General features: G+C 42.8%; 1 protein-coding gene across 1 annotated transcript; it reads left to right on the top strand.

Moving 5' to 3' along the window:
• The first annotated feature begins 13,575 nt into the window (after window positions 1–13,575).
• On the top strand, window positions 13,576–16,933 carry Cer1 (cerberus 1, DAN family BMP antagonist). Its single transcript, XM_032889484.1, has 2 exons — window positions 13,576–14,135; window positions 15,773–16,933. Exons 1-2 carry the CDS (start codon window positions 13,629–13,631, stop codon window positions 16,082–16,084), a joined length of 819 nt encoding a protein of 272 aa, XP_032745375.1. The 5' UTR covers window positions 13,576–13,628; the 3' UTR covers window positions 16,085–16,933.
• Window positions 16,934–17,191: the final 258 nt, after the last annotated feature.

A 17,191-nucleotide genomic window follows, 5' to 3' on the forward strand; every position in this document is an offset into this window, starting at 1 on the left:
CAGGGACCTTAAATGCTTTTGTCTGTAGACCTCGAACGAGTCCATCCAGAAAGATCAGTGTTGTAGGTGCTTCCACCACAGAGTGTGAGTGAATCCAGCCCTGCCGAGCCATTAAACCAAGGTCGAATGCCAAAGGTTGGTTTGTTTCCTTAGGTCCTTTAAATGTGAACCTAGTACCAGAGGCTGTGTGTAGACGAAGGGGCTCTGTTTGGAATGAAGAGTCTCTCAGGAGGATGCTCAACCGCATAGGTCTAGTGGGATGGGGCAGAGGCCTGCCTTTATTGGAGGGCTCAGATGCAGGCATGGCTCTGCCTCTGCTAAGGAGATCAAACCATTCCACTCAAGAGACGTGTTACATCTCAGTTCAGTCATGGCGTCGTGCCATTCCTAAATGATAGGTTTTCCCATCTTCCAAGGTCATGTGAACTTTGAAGTAGCAATATTTTCATCTCTGTTTACTATTTTGACAAGTATTTTTAAAGGATATGTGGAATAAGGAGTGTATATGACTATGGTTGACATAAGGAAGAAAAAGGCCACTGTCTCAGAAGAACCCTCATGAACTGTTCTGATGACCAAAGAAAAATAATACTGGAAACAGACTCTTTGAAAGTCCACACCACACTCTTGGAAAGGATTTTGATGGGACTTTGAGACTTTGCATCTCTGGAATTTGCAGAGATATTCTGCTAATTAGATTCTCCAATAGAAGGTGCCTTATTAATTTATAAACTCAGTTGAGTGGAACATTTGTAGCAATGAAGCATGCTGTGTGTCTCTCAACAATCCCTTCTGGAACCCAGGGTTAATTCTAGGAAGTTAGGACGTCCTTTTTGAAATGTTTATTAAATTTTTTCTTTTCATAATCTCTAAAAAATACAGCTGTGCCAAATATAACTTGTCACATGAGCACCGGTGTAACTTTAGAATTAAATGAGGTGTTCAAGTAGACTAGGGCTTTAGGGCAGACTTTTTAAACAGAATAATAATATCACAAGTGTTACAGACACTAAAAATGGCTTAAGAAAGTCGTTCCAGTTTCTGGATATAAAACATGACAGGCTTGCTTCATTTCGGCTCATTTATCAAAGTTTCGGTTCATAGACATTTTTACCTAAGGAGGTTAGGATAAGACTCAGACATGCTGTCTCTTACTGAAATCCAGATGTAATTGCAGAGCTGGCTGCTCTTAGCTCGGAGGTTTGGAGGAGTCTGTAGACAGTAAATACAAAGACCCGTGGAACATAAGGATCCTTTAGTGTTTAACGAAAACTGGCCAAATCCTTCCTCCGCTCCAGTTCCAGCCAAGTTCCTTGTAATCCACTAGCTTCCTCACCATACAAAGTTAGGATTCAGAGTGTGGGAAAGAGGATGGAGTTCTCCCGTTCAGATACTGAGGAATTCATTCTAAAGCTGTGTGCACCGTTAAAGCTGGAAATACAGAGCTATGCCAACCATGCTCAACCTGGGTGGCAAGGCCACTTTATTAGACTTTCTTGCACTGAAAATGGCATGGCCGTAATTGCAAGTGGTTAACATAGGGGATGGCTTGATCCATTAGGAATAGATCATCCTGAAATTTTCTTGACATGAAAGCTTTATCAAAGTGAGACATCAGGTCTAAGTGATTGGAAGAACACACAAGTTCAGGCAAGCTTACCTTCTGGCCACGACTGTGAGGGTTGAGTAGGAAGTGCTGGTGATGCCAGTAGCCAAGCAGGGCATACAGCAGAGGTCCGACTGTCGTCAGCCCATGCCCTCTAACTTGGATGCCCACTCAGGAGCTTCCTACGTGCATGGACATACCTGCAGCTCAATGCTTTAGAACTTTTAAATTTTTTTCTGATATTTGATCTTTAAAAGGATACATAGTATATGTTTACTGAAGATAGATCTTAAAAGCTGGCCCTAATCATTTCCTCCTCTTCCCTGGAGTGGTGAAAACAAACTGAGCAATGTTTATTTGTATTTCTAGTCTAGTTTATTTTTAATACAGCCCAAATATGCATATATTTTAAATCATCGACTGGTGCTAATTTCTGTAAGGAGGTAGTATATCAGCTGTACTGTATCTAGTGTTGTGTCAAAGCCAATAAAATAAACATGTTTAATCCTCAGACACTACCTTTATTTTGTCATCTTTTACACTTTTCACGGGGCCTCACAGGTATCATTTAATTTATGCCACACCGTTTGCTTTTTCAGGACAGTCTTTCACTGTGTAGGTGAGACTGCCCCTTGAGCTCATGATCCGATTGGCTTCGGTCTCTGAGAATTGTGATTATAGGCATGTGCCCCCATCGGTTTGAATCGTAATGAGGATATATATATATATATATATATATATATATATGTATATATATATATATGGTTAGATTAGATATAAGTTATTAGCTTCCAAGCATTCATATAGTATTTGCTCAGTGGTATTGAACATGCAGCTGACACCTGGCATTGTCGTGACAATCTAGAGATACAGCAGGGAGTGGGATAAGATAAGCACAGAACATAGAGGCAAATTTCTAAAAGGTTTAATGCCCAGAGAACTTTTTCTTATTTGTTAGTTTGTTTTTGTTTTTCAAGACGGGGTTTCTCTGTGTAGCCTTGGTTGTCCTGGAACTCACCCTGTAGGCCAGGCTGTTCTCGAATTCGGAGATCCACCTGCCTCTGCCTCCAAAAAGCAGGGATTAAAGGTGTGCACCACCACTGCCCAGTTGACCTGGAGAGCTTTGGAGCAGAGAGGAGGTTGCCATGGAGCTTGGTGATTTCGTCACCTCTTTTCAGGCTGGGAGGGAAGCACATTCGGGCTAACTGCTCAGGCTCATTTCTGTGGTGTTCTCTCCAGATGAAGAAATGGGTCTTCACTCCCAAGGTATCATTAATCCCAGTACTTCTGAATTCATGTCACCATGAAGGAGATGTGAGTGAAGTTTTTTAAATTTAGTTAATTTGTGCTAGCTTTTCTTCCTAAACAAGAGACAGTTGTGTCTCTACCATAGATCCCTGGAGCAAGAGAAATTAAACAGAGATCTTTCATATCAACTTATTTGTTACTCCCATTTTACAGACGAGAACACTGAGATCCTCTGAAGTCAAAATTTTTTTCTCTGGTCTACAGAGTGAAGAAGGCAACATCAGGGCTGACATCTTAGAAATGATAGAGAGCAGGATGGGGACATTGAGTTCATTGAGTAACATACTTGCTATGTTTACCTAGAACATACTAAGAACATGCATGTTCTTCACCAGCACTCTTGTAACAAGCCAGTGCTAGGGCTTGTTCTTATAATCTCAGTGCCGGGGGATAGTAACTGGGATGTCCCTAGGGCACTCTGGCCAACTTAGACTAATGGATAAAATCAGCTCCAAGTGAGAGGTTAACTCTGGACATTATGCACTCACCCCCCATCCCCCACCCATACATACCAGTTTCTATGTGCATACACCACACACACACACACACACACACACACACACACACACACACACACACACACACACACACCACAAACATAACCATACAGAAAATGGTAGATTGAATCTCTTTCAATAGTAATATTCAGGTGGCTTTATTGTATTCTAGCACATATTTTTGAGTGTTATAAAGTTTATGAAAGACACACCCTAAACCATATGTTGTATGATCCTATTTATATGAAATGCCCAGAATAGGCAAATTTATAAATCCAAAGTGAACCTGAAGTTTTCAAGGTGTCGAGAAATTGAGGGCTTGAAACGAACTCTCCATGGGTATAGAATTTCCCTTTGAGGAGTTGGAAATACTCTGGGATTAGGTTGTGGTGATGATTACACAATCCAGTGAATACACTAAAAGCTATTTATTTTATAATTTGTTGAGGTGCTGGAAATTAAAACCAGCACATATTAAGTAAGCATTCTGCCACTGACCTTTATCCCTAGCCCCAAAGAGAATACTTTACGTTGATGAATTTCAAACTGTGAAGTGCTATGAAAAGTCTCCAGATAAAATTCATTCCCAAAAGCTGGAAACAGGATGTTGGCTCTGCTGTGTGTTTATCTGACTTACTCAGATACACCGTCCCTTTTATGCCTGACGCTCACCCAGATTTTGTTTGCTTGTTTATATCATTGGTTCATGGGCAAGGAATGCTAAATTTGGCATAAGTTGAAACTGGTAACATTGCCTCACTGGTCTTCTCCTCCCTCCCCATCAATCATGGCAAAGAGTTGCCACTAAGAGCAGAGTGTCTGGATGTCAGTAAGGTCCAGAGCACCGTGATTTTCATGAAATTAATTTTACAAGCCTTTAGAGTAGGATCGTTCAGGAAATGAATATACTATCCTCATAACTTACACAGAACTGTTCATTTTGAACAGCTTTTATAGGCCCTATACTCTGCTAGGTAATAAAATTCCGTTTATCTTAAGACAGAAGGGAACAAAGATCAAGCAACACTCCCATTAGCGGCCTCGTGGTAACCTGCAACACTTTCCAAGGAGTGCGCTCGGGTCCACCTTTCCCTCCTCTCTCCACCTGCATTTTGGCCTTCAAAGGGCAGACTGGCTCAACTCACCGTATAGAAAAATCATGTTAAGACTGAACTACATGCTGCTTATAAGAAACATACTTTTAATATAAATACCCAAAACCCATGAGAAGTAGACGGGTTGAAAGAGATCTGCCACTTAGCTACATTCATGTCAGCCAGCACTCATTTTAAAGGGAAGAATATTGCCAAGGATAATGAAGGTTGGTTTATAATGCTAAGGGACAGATCAGCAACGTTACCTTGTGATCCGAAGCGTCCATACATTTGGTAATGAAGTTTAGAAACATGCAAAGCGGAAGCTGATAGAAGGGAGAGGAGTGGGTAGATCTGTCTTCACAGTTAGGCCGGTGGATACCCTTTTCTTTAAAGTCAGCGGAACCAGCAGTTGAGGAAGTCAGCAAGGGTGCAGAATCTAGCTGCAGCTCACTGCAACAGTGTAACAGACTTCTGGATATCCGGAAGTGTTGCCGTTTATCTTTAAGTACACTTGAAACATTTACCAAGGCAAAGTTTTAGGGCAGAAACATAAAATGTCTGTGTACTTTTCCAGCCCAGCAGAATATATCCCCTAGATAGAGTGGAATTAAATTAGGAATCAGTGACAAATACATTTTTGGAAGATTCTCTGAGTGTTTACCCACCACACTGTACATTTATCTAATGTGTATGCTATGGATAAAATTTTAAAAATGAAATTCACAAGTATTTTGATCTGGAGAAAATAAAAAATAGATCAACATTTGTGGGACGTCATTAAGGCAGCGCTTAAGGGAAATTTTATAATAATCTTTTATTAAAAAGTCATAGATCTTCACCCAACAACCCACTTGTACTGTCATGAGAAGAAATAGCTGGGTGTGGTGTACACACTTGATTTTCATCTCAGGTCTCAGGAGTCAGTCAGATCTGTGAGTTCAAAGTCAGACTAATCTACACAGCACGTTCCAGGGCATCAAGGACTCCATAGTGAGGCCTTGTCTTGAAAGAAGAAAAGTAGACGAGGAGGAGGCAGAAGTAAGGAGGTAACAAATGTCACACTAGAACGCCAAGGAATGTCAGGAGCACAGAGGTACACAGAGGCAGAGGCAGGAGTCCAAGTTCAAGACTAGCCTGTGCTATATGATAAAACCATGGTTCAAAACCCCAAAGGCCCCATGGTATCGGGCTTCTCTGCCGTGCAAAGGGCCTCGGGCTCCATCCCCAGCACTAGGAAAAACAATGAAGAATAGTGGAAAATAGTTGGTGATAACAGTGAAGCCAAAATGCTGCTTCAAAAAACAATTTCTATGAAGTTCTAGCCAGACTGATCAGGAAGAAAAAACACAGATACTAATCCCAGGAATGCGTCAGTAGCAGCCCTTAGTGTTCTTAGTGTACTACAGCTATTCTTGCAATAATGGGGACTGTCATAGATAGCTCAGTAGTATAACCAGAACAATCTAAATGGAATAAACACTCCAAAAGCGCAGTAAAACACAGGGGCAACGGGAAGAAATCTGTTACAGCCAGAGCGTTTGAAAGTGCAGCTCAAAATTCTCTAATCTGTGTTACCTCAAACGCTCATAAAGACACCCACGTGGCTCATGGACACGTAGTTTATAGTTGGGGCCGTTACAAATAAAACTGTGGTGAACATTCATGGTTAGTCTCTGATGGGGATTACACTATCTCTTCCCTAATACTAATACCTAGAAGTTCAATGGCTGGATCGTTGGGCAGCATCCGCTTCTAAGAAACCATAAAATTGTTTCCCAAAGCGCTCACACCATTTTCTACTTCCATCAGAAGAGTCCAAATGCTTCAGCTTTTCCTCATGCTTACCAGCACTTACTGTGGAGGTCTGCTCCTGTGACGCTGGTGGTTCCACCACACTGTGGGGTGAGTTCATGTGTGCCTGGTGACTAATGGTATTATTATTATTATTATTATTATTATTATTATTATTATTATTATTATTATTATACCTTCATTTGTTTATTTGCCATCTATAGATCTTCTTTAGGGAAATACCTGTTCACATCCCCACACCATTAAAAAAAACATTTTTCTTGAGTTTTACTCTGCATAATAAAATGTTTTCTTCCAATTCTTGGCTTGTCCTTTCATTCTCTCAGCGATGTCTTAGTTGAGATGTTTTATCCATTTACATTTATTGTTGGGTTTGAATTGGCAAGTGGATTTTTTGTTTTGGCTTGTTTTTTATTAGAACCTATTGTCTGTATTTATGAGAGACTCTCTTCTCCTCCCTCCCCTTGTCCCTCCCTTTCTGTCTCTGTCTCTGTCTTTTTTCTCTCTCTATCTCTGTCTCTCTCTGTGTCTCTCTGTCTCTGTCTCTGTCTCTGTCTTTCTCTCTCTCTCTCTCTCTCTCTCTCTATCTATCTATCTCTATCTATCTCTATCTCTGTGTGTGTGTGTGCCCACATGCGTGTGTGTATTATGCATTTGTATTTTAAGGAAGGATCTTATATGGCCCAAGATGGCCTAGAATATTCCTTGTGTACCCATGGATGTCCTTGAACTCTTGATCCTCCTGTTTCTGCCTCTCATGTACTGGGATTACAGGCACCTACAGATAATTTTTTCCTCTCTTTAAGAAACGTTATTGATACTGTTTATAATTGACAATTAAACTATACATTTAGCATGCATCATTTGACATAATATGCTTATGTCATTTCTCATAATTAAGATAATAAATGCAGGACTGGAGAGATGGTTAAGAGCACCGGCTGCTGCTCTTCCAGAGGTCCTGAGTTCAATTCCCCAGAACCACACAGTGGCTCGCAACCATCGGTGATGTGATATGATGTCCTCTTCTGGCCTGCAGGTGTACATGCAGTTAGAGCACACAAACACACACACACACACACACACACACACACACACACACACATACTATATCCACCTCTCTCAAAAGTTTCCACGTGTTCCTTTGCACTCTTCTGATCTTTCCAGTTTGCTTCTCCCATCTCAAGGTAATACCTGGTCAACTTTCTGTCACTATAGATTGGCTTATAACTTCTAGAATTTTCTATAAATGGACCGCATATGCACTCTACTATTTTTGCCATTCTCTCTCACTTAGCATAATCATTCTCAGAATCACACCACTGACTAACTGCAGCGAGGAGGAGGAAGTGGTGGGGGGTGAGAACCGGTGTTTTAAGGTTCTATATCACAAGTGGTAACTTTCTCATGTGTTAGGGCATTCGTGTTCAATGTGGAACTGTTTCAGGGGTCATCTAGATGACTATAAAAGCCCCCCTTGAAGTCCCAGGATGCCTTGCTTTCAGACAAGAACTATGATGTGCAAATTCCATTCTAATAACTAAATGAAGGCATCATGTCTTGTCTGACAGAATAGAATGCTTGCTGTGCTGATGGGCTGACGTTGGGTGGGAGCTACTTCCTAAGAATGGCTTCTGGAGTCACATTATTGAAATTTCCTTTAGCATTCTTCATTTAGGCACATATTTGCTGCATATACCAAGAAGGATATGTTTATGGATCATGGATAAAATCGATAATGATCTAAATGGGGCTACACATGAAAAGAAGGGGGTCGGGCCTATGGGGGAGTGAAGAAGCTCTCAGGGCAGAAGCTAAGTAACAGTAAGGACCAGCAGGGAAAGGCTCCCAGTAAGTGCCTTCGCCCATTGCTTTTCTACCCAGCAGAATCCAGGTGATTTTAGTGAGCAGATACCATAAGCCTTCTTAGGGTTTTGCATTCGGTTAAGCTTAACTTTGTGTGAGGTGTCTTAGCCTGCCTGCATTTATAGTCAACCTGGGCCCAGGCTCAGGCAAGGAGCATAAATAGAACCAGGTTTGCTCTATTTTCCCATCTTATTGTCAATGTTTTTACACACACACACACACACACACACACACACACACACACACACACACACAGAGAGAGAGGGGGGGGGGGAGAGTTTGTCTCCAGCCATCTTGTTACTTAATCCCTGCACCTAGAGGTAATATTATGTGTAATATTTTAATATTTACATTAAAGATACTTAAGATTATGTTTCTGCATAGGTGCTGCCAAGATAGTAAAGCCAACTTTTATTTATAGAGGGTAGAAAATATAAATCTGTCCAAAAACTTTCATAAAATGAAGGTTTTAATATTTTCAGAGTTGATTCTGGTGCCTGCTCTTGGAGAGCCTCAGAGAAGGGCTGTCAATACAAGGCATCATTGTTTTAGGCTTCTGATCCATGATTTGCACCACCCCCCCTACACACACACACACACACACACACACACACACACACACACACACACACAACTTTCTTTTGGCAACTCCTTCTGCATTCTGTCCTACACTTGGCCCTGAGTCAGCTGAAAGCTTTGCAAGTTGATTTTCCGTCCCATCTGAATTACAGCTTAGCTGCGGAACTGTTTTCCGTGTGTTTTTAATCATTTGTCCATGTGTTATGAGCTTCTAGGGACAATATGGCTCCCCCAAGCTGCCTGCATTGTATAAGCAGAAACTGGTAAGGCAGCCAGGAGGGAAACAGTTTTCAGACAGATGCCCCCTGCACTCTATGTTGGTGACACACTACCTCCATCTTCCAACTGGAGCACAACAACTGACAAGCTGCCTAGTGCTACCTGGCAGGCACATCCTCCTCCTGCCTGAGTTACCTTTCTTTGGGAGTGTCAAAACCCTTCCCCAGAGAGTTGTCTACAAACTGTGGCAGTGTGACAGAGTTCAGATACTACCTACTCTGAGATGCAGCCAGCTTGGGAAATAAGGAATGGTTTATTCTGTAGCCTTCCAGATTTAATGGAAATTTGATTTTAAAATAGAGTCTAAGCAGAGAATTAAGTCTAAGTCCTCTAGGACAGAGACCTCTCTCAGTAAGCAAAGCACAGCCAGTCTCGTGTCAGAAGTTTCCATGCACACTGGTGTTAGATTTGGGAGGTTGGAACAGACATTCACAAAGCAAACTGTAGAGCTGAGGCCAGGAAAAGAAATGAAACAGAAAAATGTGTTCAATCAAACGTCTGGCTCGGTGCTGTGAACCCTGCAGACTCCAGGAAAGGTAGTCCTGACCCCAAATAGTCATCTCTCTGTGCTAAGAAGATACATAGGGATCTCAGTTAAGCCCAGCTCTAGCAGTCATGAGATGAACAAATAAAGAAGGACCTAGCCCCAAGTCTGGGCACAGGCCTGCAACCCCAACACTAAGAGTTGGAGCTCTACATAGAGTATATAGAAAGCATCTTCCTCAAGACAGGCAGCAGGCTGCTCTTGAACCTTAGAGCTTTGAGATTCTCAGAGCTTTTCACCCTTTCCCTGATGCTCATCTCTTCCCCTCCTCTACTTAGGACTACTTAAGATGGAGCAGATAAGAACTTAGAGGCTGGGTTTGTACAAACAATCCCGTTGCTGAGTTGTGAATGCAAGAGAGAGCACTGGAGGGCAGAATGTGAAAGCCTTTGTGGATTCAGGAGACATTTTGAAAGAGTTTGAGGCAGTCTAACATTATGAAAATGCTAATGGGGTGACAGTGAGCTTTGGAGATGACCAGGAGAGCTATGGGGGTGACCAGGAGAGCTATGGAGGTGACCAGGAGAGATTGCTATAGGCTATTCAATGAAATGAAGAGAGAATGCAATTCAAGGGGTGGTGAGAGGGATGAGCTAGTAGGTTTGAGGTCACGTGTGAGAAATTTTCATCCTCTGTATAAGAAGGGGTAAGGGGTCGCTGAAAAAGAGAGCAGGCCAGAGCAATCAATAGGCTGAGATAATTGGAGTTTAAGTTTATGTGGAAAATAAGAAATGACTAGAGTAATAAGATAGAGTGCTGAGCAGAGGAGAGAACGGTATTTTGTACAGAACCAGTTTGTCCCATCTTCCCATCGTCTCTGGCAGAGCAGGGTGGCCTATAGGAAACGTGAAAAGCTGCATGCCTCCCAGGTTGGAATTTGTAAAGGACAGGGAACAGAGAACAGAACGGAAGTCTAAAGTTATGAACTATGGAACCCAAGCTGGATAGGGAAGGGAGCGAGGACCAGAAGATTCATAGATATAAGGTACTTAATAACCTCACCCATTCTCTAAACCGGGACTTCGGAGCATTCACAGTGTGAAAAGAATGGACTTACATCCTAAGATGGTGACAAGAGCCATCCGTTTGATCTTTCTGTGACTCCAAAATCCAGAGTAGGACCGATGCTAAATAAATGTCCACATAAACATTACCCGGTTAGATCTGTGGTATATGGTGATGAAGCAGAATGCGGTGCTGTAGGGAAAACCTGGCATAAGAACTTCAGCCGCAGCAAGATGTGAGAGTGAAACATACTTATGACAGTTCTCCGTTTCTTGTTTTTGTTTTATTTGTTTGGTTTTTTTGTTTGTTTGTTTTGTTTTGTTTTTTGTTTTTTTGTTTTTTTGTTTTTTTGGAGTGATTTCTTCATAACAGTCTCTAGCGCTGCAGAGGACCTGCAAATTGGAGCGTGTCACGCATGCGTGGTGGATGAAACGAGGGATCTGCGCCTGGCTGCCATGGTTCTTCCTTACTTGAGCCCAGGAAGTGGATTTAGCCTCATCGGTGCCTTTACCTTGGCTCGGGCTTGTTTCCTTGTGATGGTTGGTAGGGAGTACACAACAACAGATTCCTGCTGTGTTCGGAAGTCTCCTGCAGACCTGCCTACAGTTGGCCCATCCAATGGACAGAAGGGATGCCTATGTCAACTGAAGACAGAGGTCACTCCTTTCTTTTACAAGCAAAACAATATTCTTTCATGTGCTTAAGACAGAATGTCACAACTAGAGCTTTAGAACTGATCAGAGCATACAACACCAAGAAACGGGAGCTTCCCTGTCCCTAGTTATAAAGGGACAGTCTGGAAACTGACTTTTATTTCATGCCTCCCCCACAAGAGGCTACTTGTCAGTCAGAATATTTGCCCATTTGAGCAACAGGAATTGGCAGAAGAACAAAAAAAGGAATTTCTCCAGGAGTGATTTGTAACTGACAGTTATAAGTACCAAAATTTGGACCCAGACGAGGGGAAGTTACTACCAAAGGAAAATTTAAAAATGAGTGACTGACATCCCCATAGGTAATAAAATCAGAGTGCCCATGCCCCTGGGTGTCTAACCTGCTTAAGGCAGAAGGCAGAGTTTAATCATTTTAGTCATTTTCCAGTATTGATCCTGATTTTTTTTATCTACAGAGTAGGCCTTCTATAAATGTCTCTGCTCAACAGAAATTGTTGGGTACTTCCAGAACCATGCAAGCTGAGACCCCAGGTAGAATCCCTGGGTTAATGCTTAGCTGGGACATGCTAGACCCCGTGTGACTCATAGCAGTGAGATTTAAGCCACGGAACACTGACGTTAAAAACGAACCAGGAAATGTATCCTAGTTGGCGTTCACACCGTATTTACTACCAGAAGACTTAATGGCTGCTCTGGAAAGCACATTGCATTGGACTGCTGAGGAGAACTAGGAAATTCAAGTACTGGGTAAAGTTTTAAAGAGCCTATTTAAAATAAATGGTCACTATCACTGTTCAGTGGTATGGATCAGCAGTCCTTCGACGAGTACCAGGAAAGTCACCAAGGACCTCTGAAACAAGTAAAATAGATATCTTTTAGAATTCTAGTAAAATGATAATCCATTTAAACATAGTTTATAAAATACCTCACATAAGGCTTTGCCTCACAGAACTCAGCAAGGCCTATCAAGAACACAAATGCCTGGAAGGATGTCACAGTGGGGAGCTTGTGGGAAGAAATCTGCATACTAAACAAAAAGAGGGTTCATTGTGCATTATCTCTGCCAACAAAAGAAAGGAATGTGGTGACTAGATGAAAGGGGGAAGAAAGATAAGCAAATATGTTGTGTTTCCCCTTGGGAGGCCATTTTGGGTGACAGGCCCCAATTCCAGGGTTTCCTTTTATTGATAGGCTTCTTGTACCCTTGACTAATTTCATTTGCCACCCTCTCTCTTGATCCCTGAAGGCTTGTGTTTATTGAATCTGATCTTTATTGAATGTGTTCGCCAGTTCCTTGGAACTAAGGCGAAGATGTGGATTCAGTCAGGTGAGGACCCTCTTCCGCCCACTGCAGCTTCACCCCCAAATCCATCAGTCCTGGTTTGTATTCTACATTCTCAAGCCTCGATGTTAAAGAAAATAATAATAGTGACAAAGCTGGAGGGATGCATTATCTTCCCGGATTGCCCTGATTGATGAGCTGTCAGCTTAAGTCACTAGGGATCCTGTGGAGAAATTTGTAAACAATTGGAAGAGTTTACTGATCTCTGGCCAGTTGTGAAATTTGGCACTCAGTGTTTGTTTCTCCATGTGAAAGGATTAACTCTAGAATTGTGAGTCTCCATGTATGGATAAGGAGATTGTATTCCCTTAACTCAGCTGTGAGAACAGCTTCAGTCCACATTCCGATGCAAGAGAAGGCAAAGAAGGCTCCTGTCCATGCTAACATGCTTCCTAACCGCCATTGTGACAGACACCTTTAGTTCTCTCTCCTCCTCTCCTCCTCCTCCCTCCTCCTCCTCTCCTCCTCTCCTCTCCTCTCCTCTCCTCTCCTCTCCTCTCCCTCCTCTCCTCTCCTCTCCTCTCCTCTCCTCTCCTCTCTGAAGAGCCAGGCTGTTGCTTCATGTGCCCTTTTTGTTTTGCCTGAGGTGCTGAGATGCTTTTCTAGTAAACACAGGCCGTGTCTAGCTCCGTGCAGATGTGCAGCAAATGTTAGCTGACTGTTTCTTCTACTAATGGCAGTCATGAGGAATTCAGACAGAAAGCAAGTTGGTTTTGCCAGTATAGTCACTCCTTAGTCTCAGACAAGAGCTAAACCAGCAGCTAATTACCCCCTGGGTCTCAGGCTTTCACTGGGGCCTTAAATATACAGAGCCAAAGTGAAGGCAGGACACCATTAACGCTACATAATGTGAGCAAACACTTAATGTGTTTGCTTTGCCCACCTGCTGACCACCTGCCTCCCCATTCTACCAGGCAGGTAGCATATATGGGCTGTCTTGGCTGCGGTCTTGCAGAGTGAGCCTCTCTTTTGGGCCTGGTGCTCTGTAACTCTAATCTCAGTTTCTGGGATCCAGTACCATGCATCTCCTCTTTCTTCAGTTGATTGTGCTCTTGCCTCTGGGGAAGGCAGGCCTATGTGTGGATGACTGCCAGAGTCGGGGCTCTTTTTCCTTTGCCCTCCCAGAAAGGGGTCGCAGAGATCTCCACATGGTCAACCATGAGGAGGCAGAAGACAAGCCGGATCTGTTTGTGGCTGTGCCGCATCTCATGGGCACCAGCTCAGCTAGGGAAGGCCAGAGGCAGAGAGAGAAGATGCTGTCTAGGCTTGGAAGATTCTGGAAGAAACCTGAGGCAGAACTTTATCCCACAAGGGACATGGAAAGTGATCATGTCCCATCGGGGATCCAGGCCCTCACTCAGCCAGCAGATGTGAGGAAATTGGAGAGATCACCTCTTCAGGAGGAAGCCAAGAAATTCTGGCATCGCTTCATGTTCAGAAAGGGCCCCGCCTCCCAGGGGGTCATCCTGCCCATCAAAAGCCATGAAGTACACTGGGAGACCTGCAGGACAGTGCCCTTCAACCAGGTATGTATTCTAGAGGGAAAACAACCAGAGTCTGCAAGAGAGGGAGGACAACTGAACAGCTAGGACAAATGGCAAAATGGGAAGGGACTGACTATAGCCCACCGCCTTCTCTAACTCCAGACTTGGTCCTCGGGTATTCGTTGTGGGAGGTGGCAAATGTAAGCGCATTTCCCTCATTGACGTTTCACGTTTCCACTGTTTCTTGGGATGCCGGAAATGCTTCATGGGCGCATGCTCAGAATCGATAGTCACCGTATTGAACGCACAGAACGTTGTTGAATTTGTGTATATTTGCTAGATTGTGTCCATACAGAAAAGCAAGGCGATGTCCTCAGTTAGGGAACTGGGAACTTAGAGCAGTTGTCAGAACTACCCTGCAGCTTCTCTCTTTACTCGTGAGGGCTACGTAGAGAAGCTTGCAAATCAAACTGGTCATCTCCCGGGATATCCCAGCATGCATTTCTGACACTCAGCTTAATAACAGGTTCATGAAAACTTTCTTTAACTGTGGCTAAAACTGTTTGATGCTTAGAATGTTCCTGCAGAAACTCTATGTTGAGATTCTCACTATTGTGATTGCAAAACACAATTTAGAGCGGAATTTATGTTTCTCGCAGATTTTTTAAGAATTATCTTTTAAAAAAATCTTAATACAAAATCAGGTCTTTCCTTATTTGACTGACTCCTAACTCGTGCTGGCTAACTTATAGGGACCATGACCGTGCTCAGCTCCGTACTATTAAGACAAATGAGCATTCTACTTCTGCTTTCTTCCTGGCAACACCTACTTTCCAGATGCTAAACTAAAACAGAGAAAAATGCACCAAGTAGACGCAGAACCAGAAGCAGTACAGGAGAGACTAAAATTTTACAGTCTAGTAACACTGCCCAATTAAGCGGGCAGTATTCTGAGGCAACTGCCTGTGGAGCAGAGGCTACTTAGTTATCGAGTAAAAGCTGCTTTGCCGGACCACGTGCAATTAGAAAATTGCTCCTACGACTCAGGCAATCAAGTTTCCTTTGAAAGTCTTGCTTTTTAATTCTACTGCTAATTAGATTAAAATTAAGGAGTTTGACTCATATTTTGAAAGACACGTAAAACTGGGTGTACGGGGTTCTGAGAAAGCGGCAAAGGTGACGTAACCCAGGCATCTGCACTCCGATTCGGCTGCTTAGAGTTCCAAATGCTGTACGGCTCAAGCGAAATAGGACAGAATTAAACTCCTGCTGCCTGGCCTGTTCTATGATTAACTGACCGGTGTTTATTGAGAAGCACGCTGTGCACAATGCACTGTGGATAACGGAACGATAAGATACGGTGGTTAAATAAGAAAGCTACCGTCGTGGCTTTTTCTTTCCGTTTGGTTATATCCAATTAGATGAAAATTCTATAAAGTATGGTGTTTCTAGTGGGAGGTTTTTCATGTTAACTTAAGGCTTTTTAGGGGTTAACTAATGAGTAACCCAATAAAAAGAAAGCTTTGTTGTGGTGGCCTTGTCCCTACGGAATGCCATCTCTTGGCTATCATAAAATACGTCAGTAACTGGAGAGTTTAGAGCACTTCCTTCTAAAGCATCCTTCTGTGCCGTGAGTGGTTTGAAATGCCTTGAGATGACCTAATCCATTTGCCTTTCAGACCATCGCCCACGAAGACTGTCAAAAAGTCACTGTCCAGAACAACCTTTGCTTTGGGAAATGTGGTTCCATTCATTTTCCCGGAGAAGGGGCACATCCCCACAACTTCTGCTCCCACTGCTCACCCACCAAATTCACCACCATGCACTTGAGGCTGAACTGCACCAGCCCAACCCCCGTGGTCAAGATGGTGATGCAAGTGGAAGAATGTCAGTGCATGGTGAAGACAGAACACGGAGAGGAGCGCCGCCTACTGGCTGGTTCCCAGGATTCCTTCATCTCTGGACTACCAGATTCAAAGACAAACCCATGATTACCTTAGAAAACAAAACCAGAATGAGTGAGGTTGTTTAATCTGGAAAGGTTAAGTGGGTTATATAAAACTCAATGGAAAAATCTCTCTCTCTCTCTCTCTCTCCCTCTCTCTCTCTCTCTCTCTCTCTCTCACACACACACACACACACACACACACACACACACACACACACACACACACACTTGTGTTTAGACAGTGTCTTGTGTATTCCAGGCTGGCCTCAAATTTGCTATGTGGCTAGGGATGCTTTTAAACTCCTGATCCACTTCCTGAGTGCTGGGATTATAGGCATGCACCATAACACATAGCTCCCAGAGGCACTTTTAAAGAGATTTTTGCATGCTTCAAAGTTGCCTTTGAGACTCAGGAAATTTTTTTATTCTATTGAATGGATCTTGCCACAGATGTGGGAGCAGTGTGCTTGGTGGCCCATGTTTTTTGCTTTCCTTTCTGTACTGTCTGCATGAAGTTTTTACTGTTGGTTATCTGACTTTGAAGAAACAATAGTGACGCTACTCTTAGCAGTTTACACGTGGGAGGGGTTCAGGCACAAGGAACCAAGCCTTCTCCTGGAGTAAGAGGAAAGGACATGAACAGTAGTAGAGTCACTTGAGGAAGTTACTAAGACACTCCATAAGTCTCTAAGTACATTGCAAGTCATTTTGAAGCGAAATGGTCTATAGACAAAATCTTCTACTCACATGCCTTTGAATCTTGTAGTAAGTTGAGTTTCTATTTTGTGCTTCTTCCTATTGTATAAGAGTATGTATGACAAATTCAAATGTCAACAACAAGTTCTGAATATGATCTGAATGTTGTAATACATTAAATTGTAGCATGTGAAAAGTTCTTGGACATACTGTGCCACATAAATGTCTGGTATTGGTCTTTCAGAAACTCTTCTGAAATGACTTCATGGGCTTATGACACTGGCCGAGGGCTTCTGATTTCACAAGCAGCCTCTGTTTAAGTCATTTAATCGCCCTCTCTTAGCAAGCGCCTCTTCCCTGCTTGTATTTACTTATGCCCAAATACTGTACAGCATTGCCCCCCCCACCAGCCAGATTACTGTTTAATAGCAGCTTTTCAAATACTTATTTAGAA

This window comes from Rattus rattus, chromosome 1, assembly GCF_011064425.1.
Source record: "Rattus rattus isolate New Zealand chromosome 1, Rrattus_CSIRO_v1, whole genome shotgun sequence".
Taxonomy (NCBI): Eukaryota; Metazoa; Chordata; class Mammalia; order Rodentia; family Muridae; genus Rattus; species Rattus rattus.

Coding starts and splice junctions, on each gene's coding strand:
- Cer1 (XM_032889484.1), top strand. CDS start 13,629: ATGCATCTCCTCTTTCTTCAGTTGATTGTGCTCTTGCCTCTGGGGAAG. Junction 14,136..15,772: donor GGACAGTGCCCTTCAACCAG/GTATGTATTCTA, acceptor TTTGCCTTTCAG/ACCATCGCCCACGAAGACTG.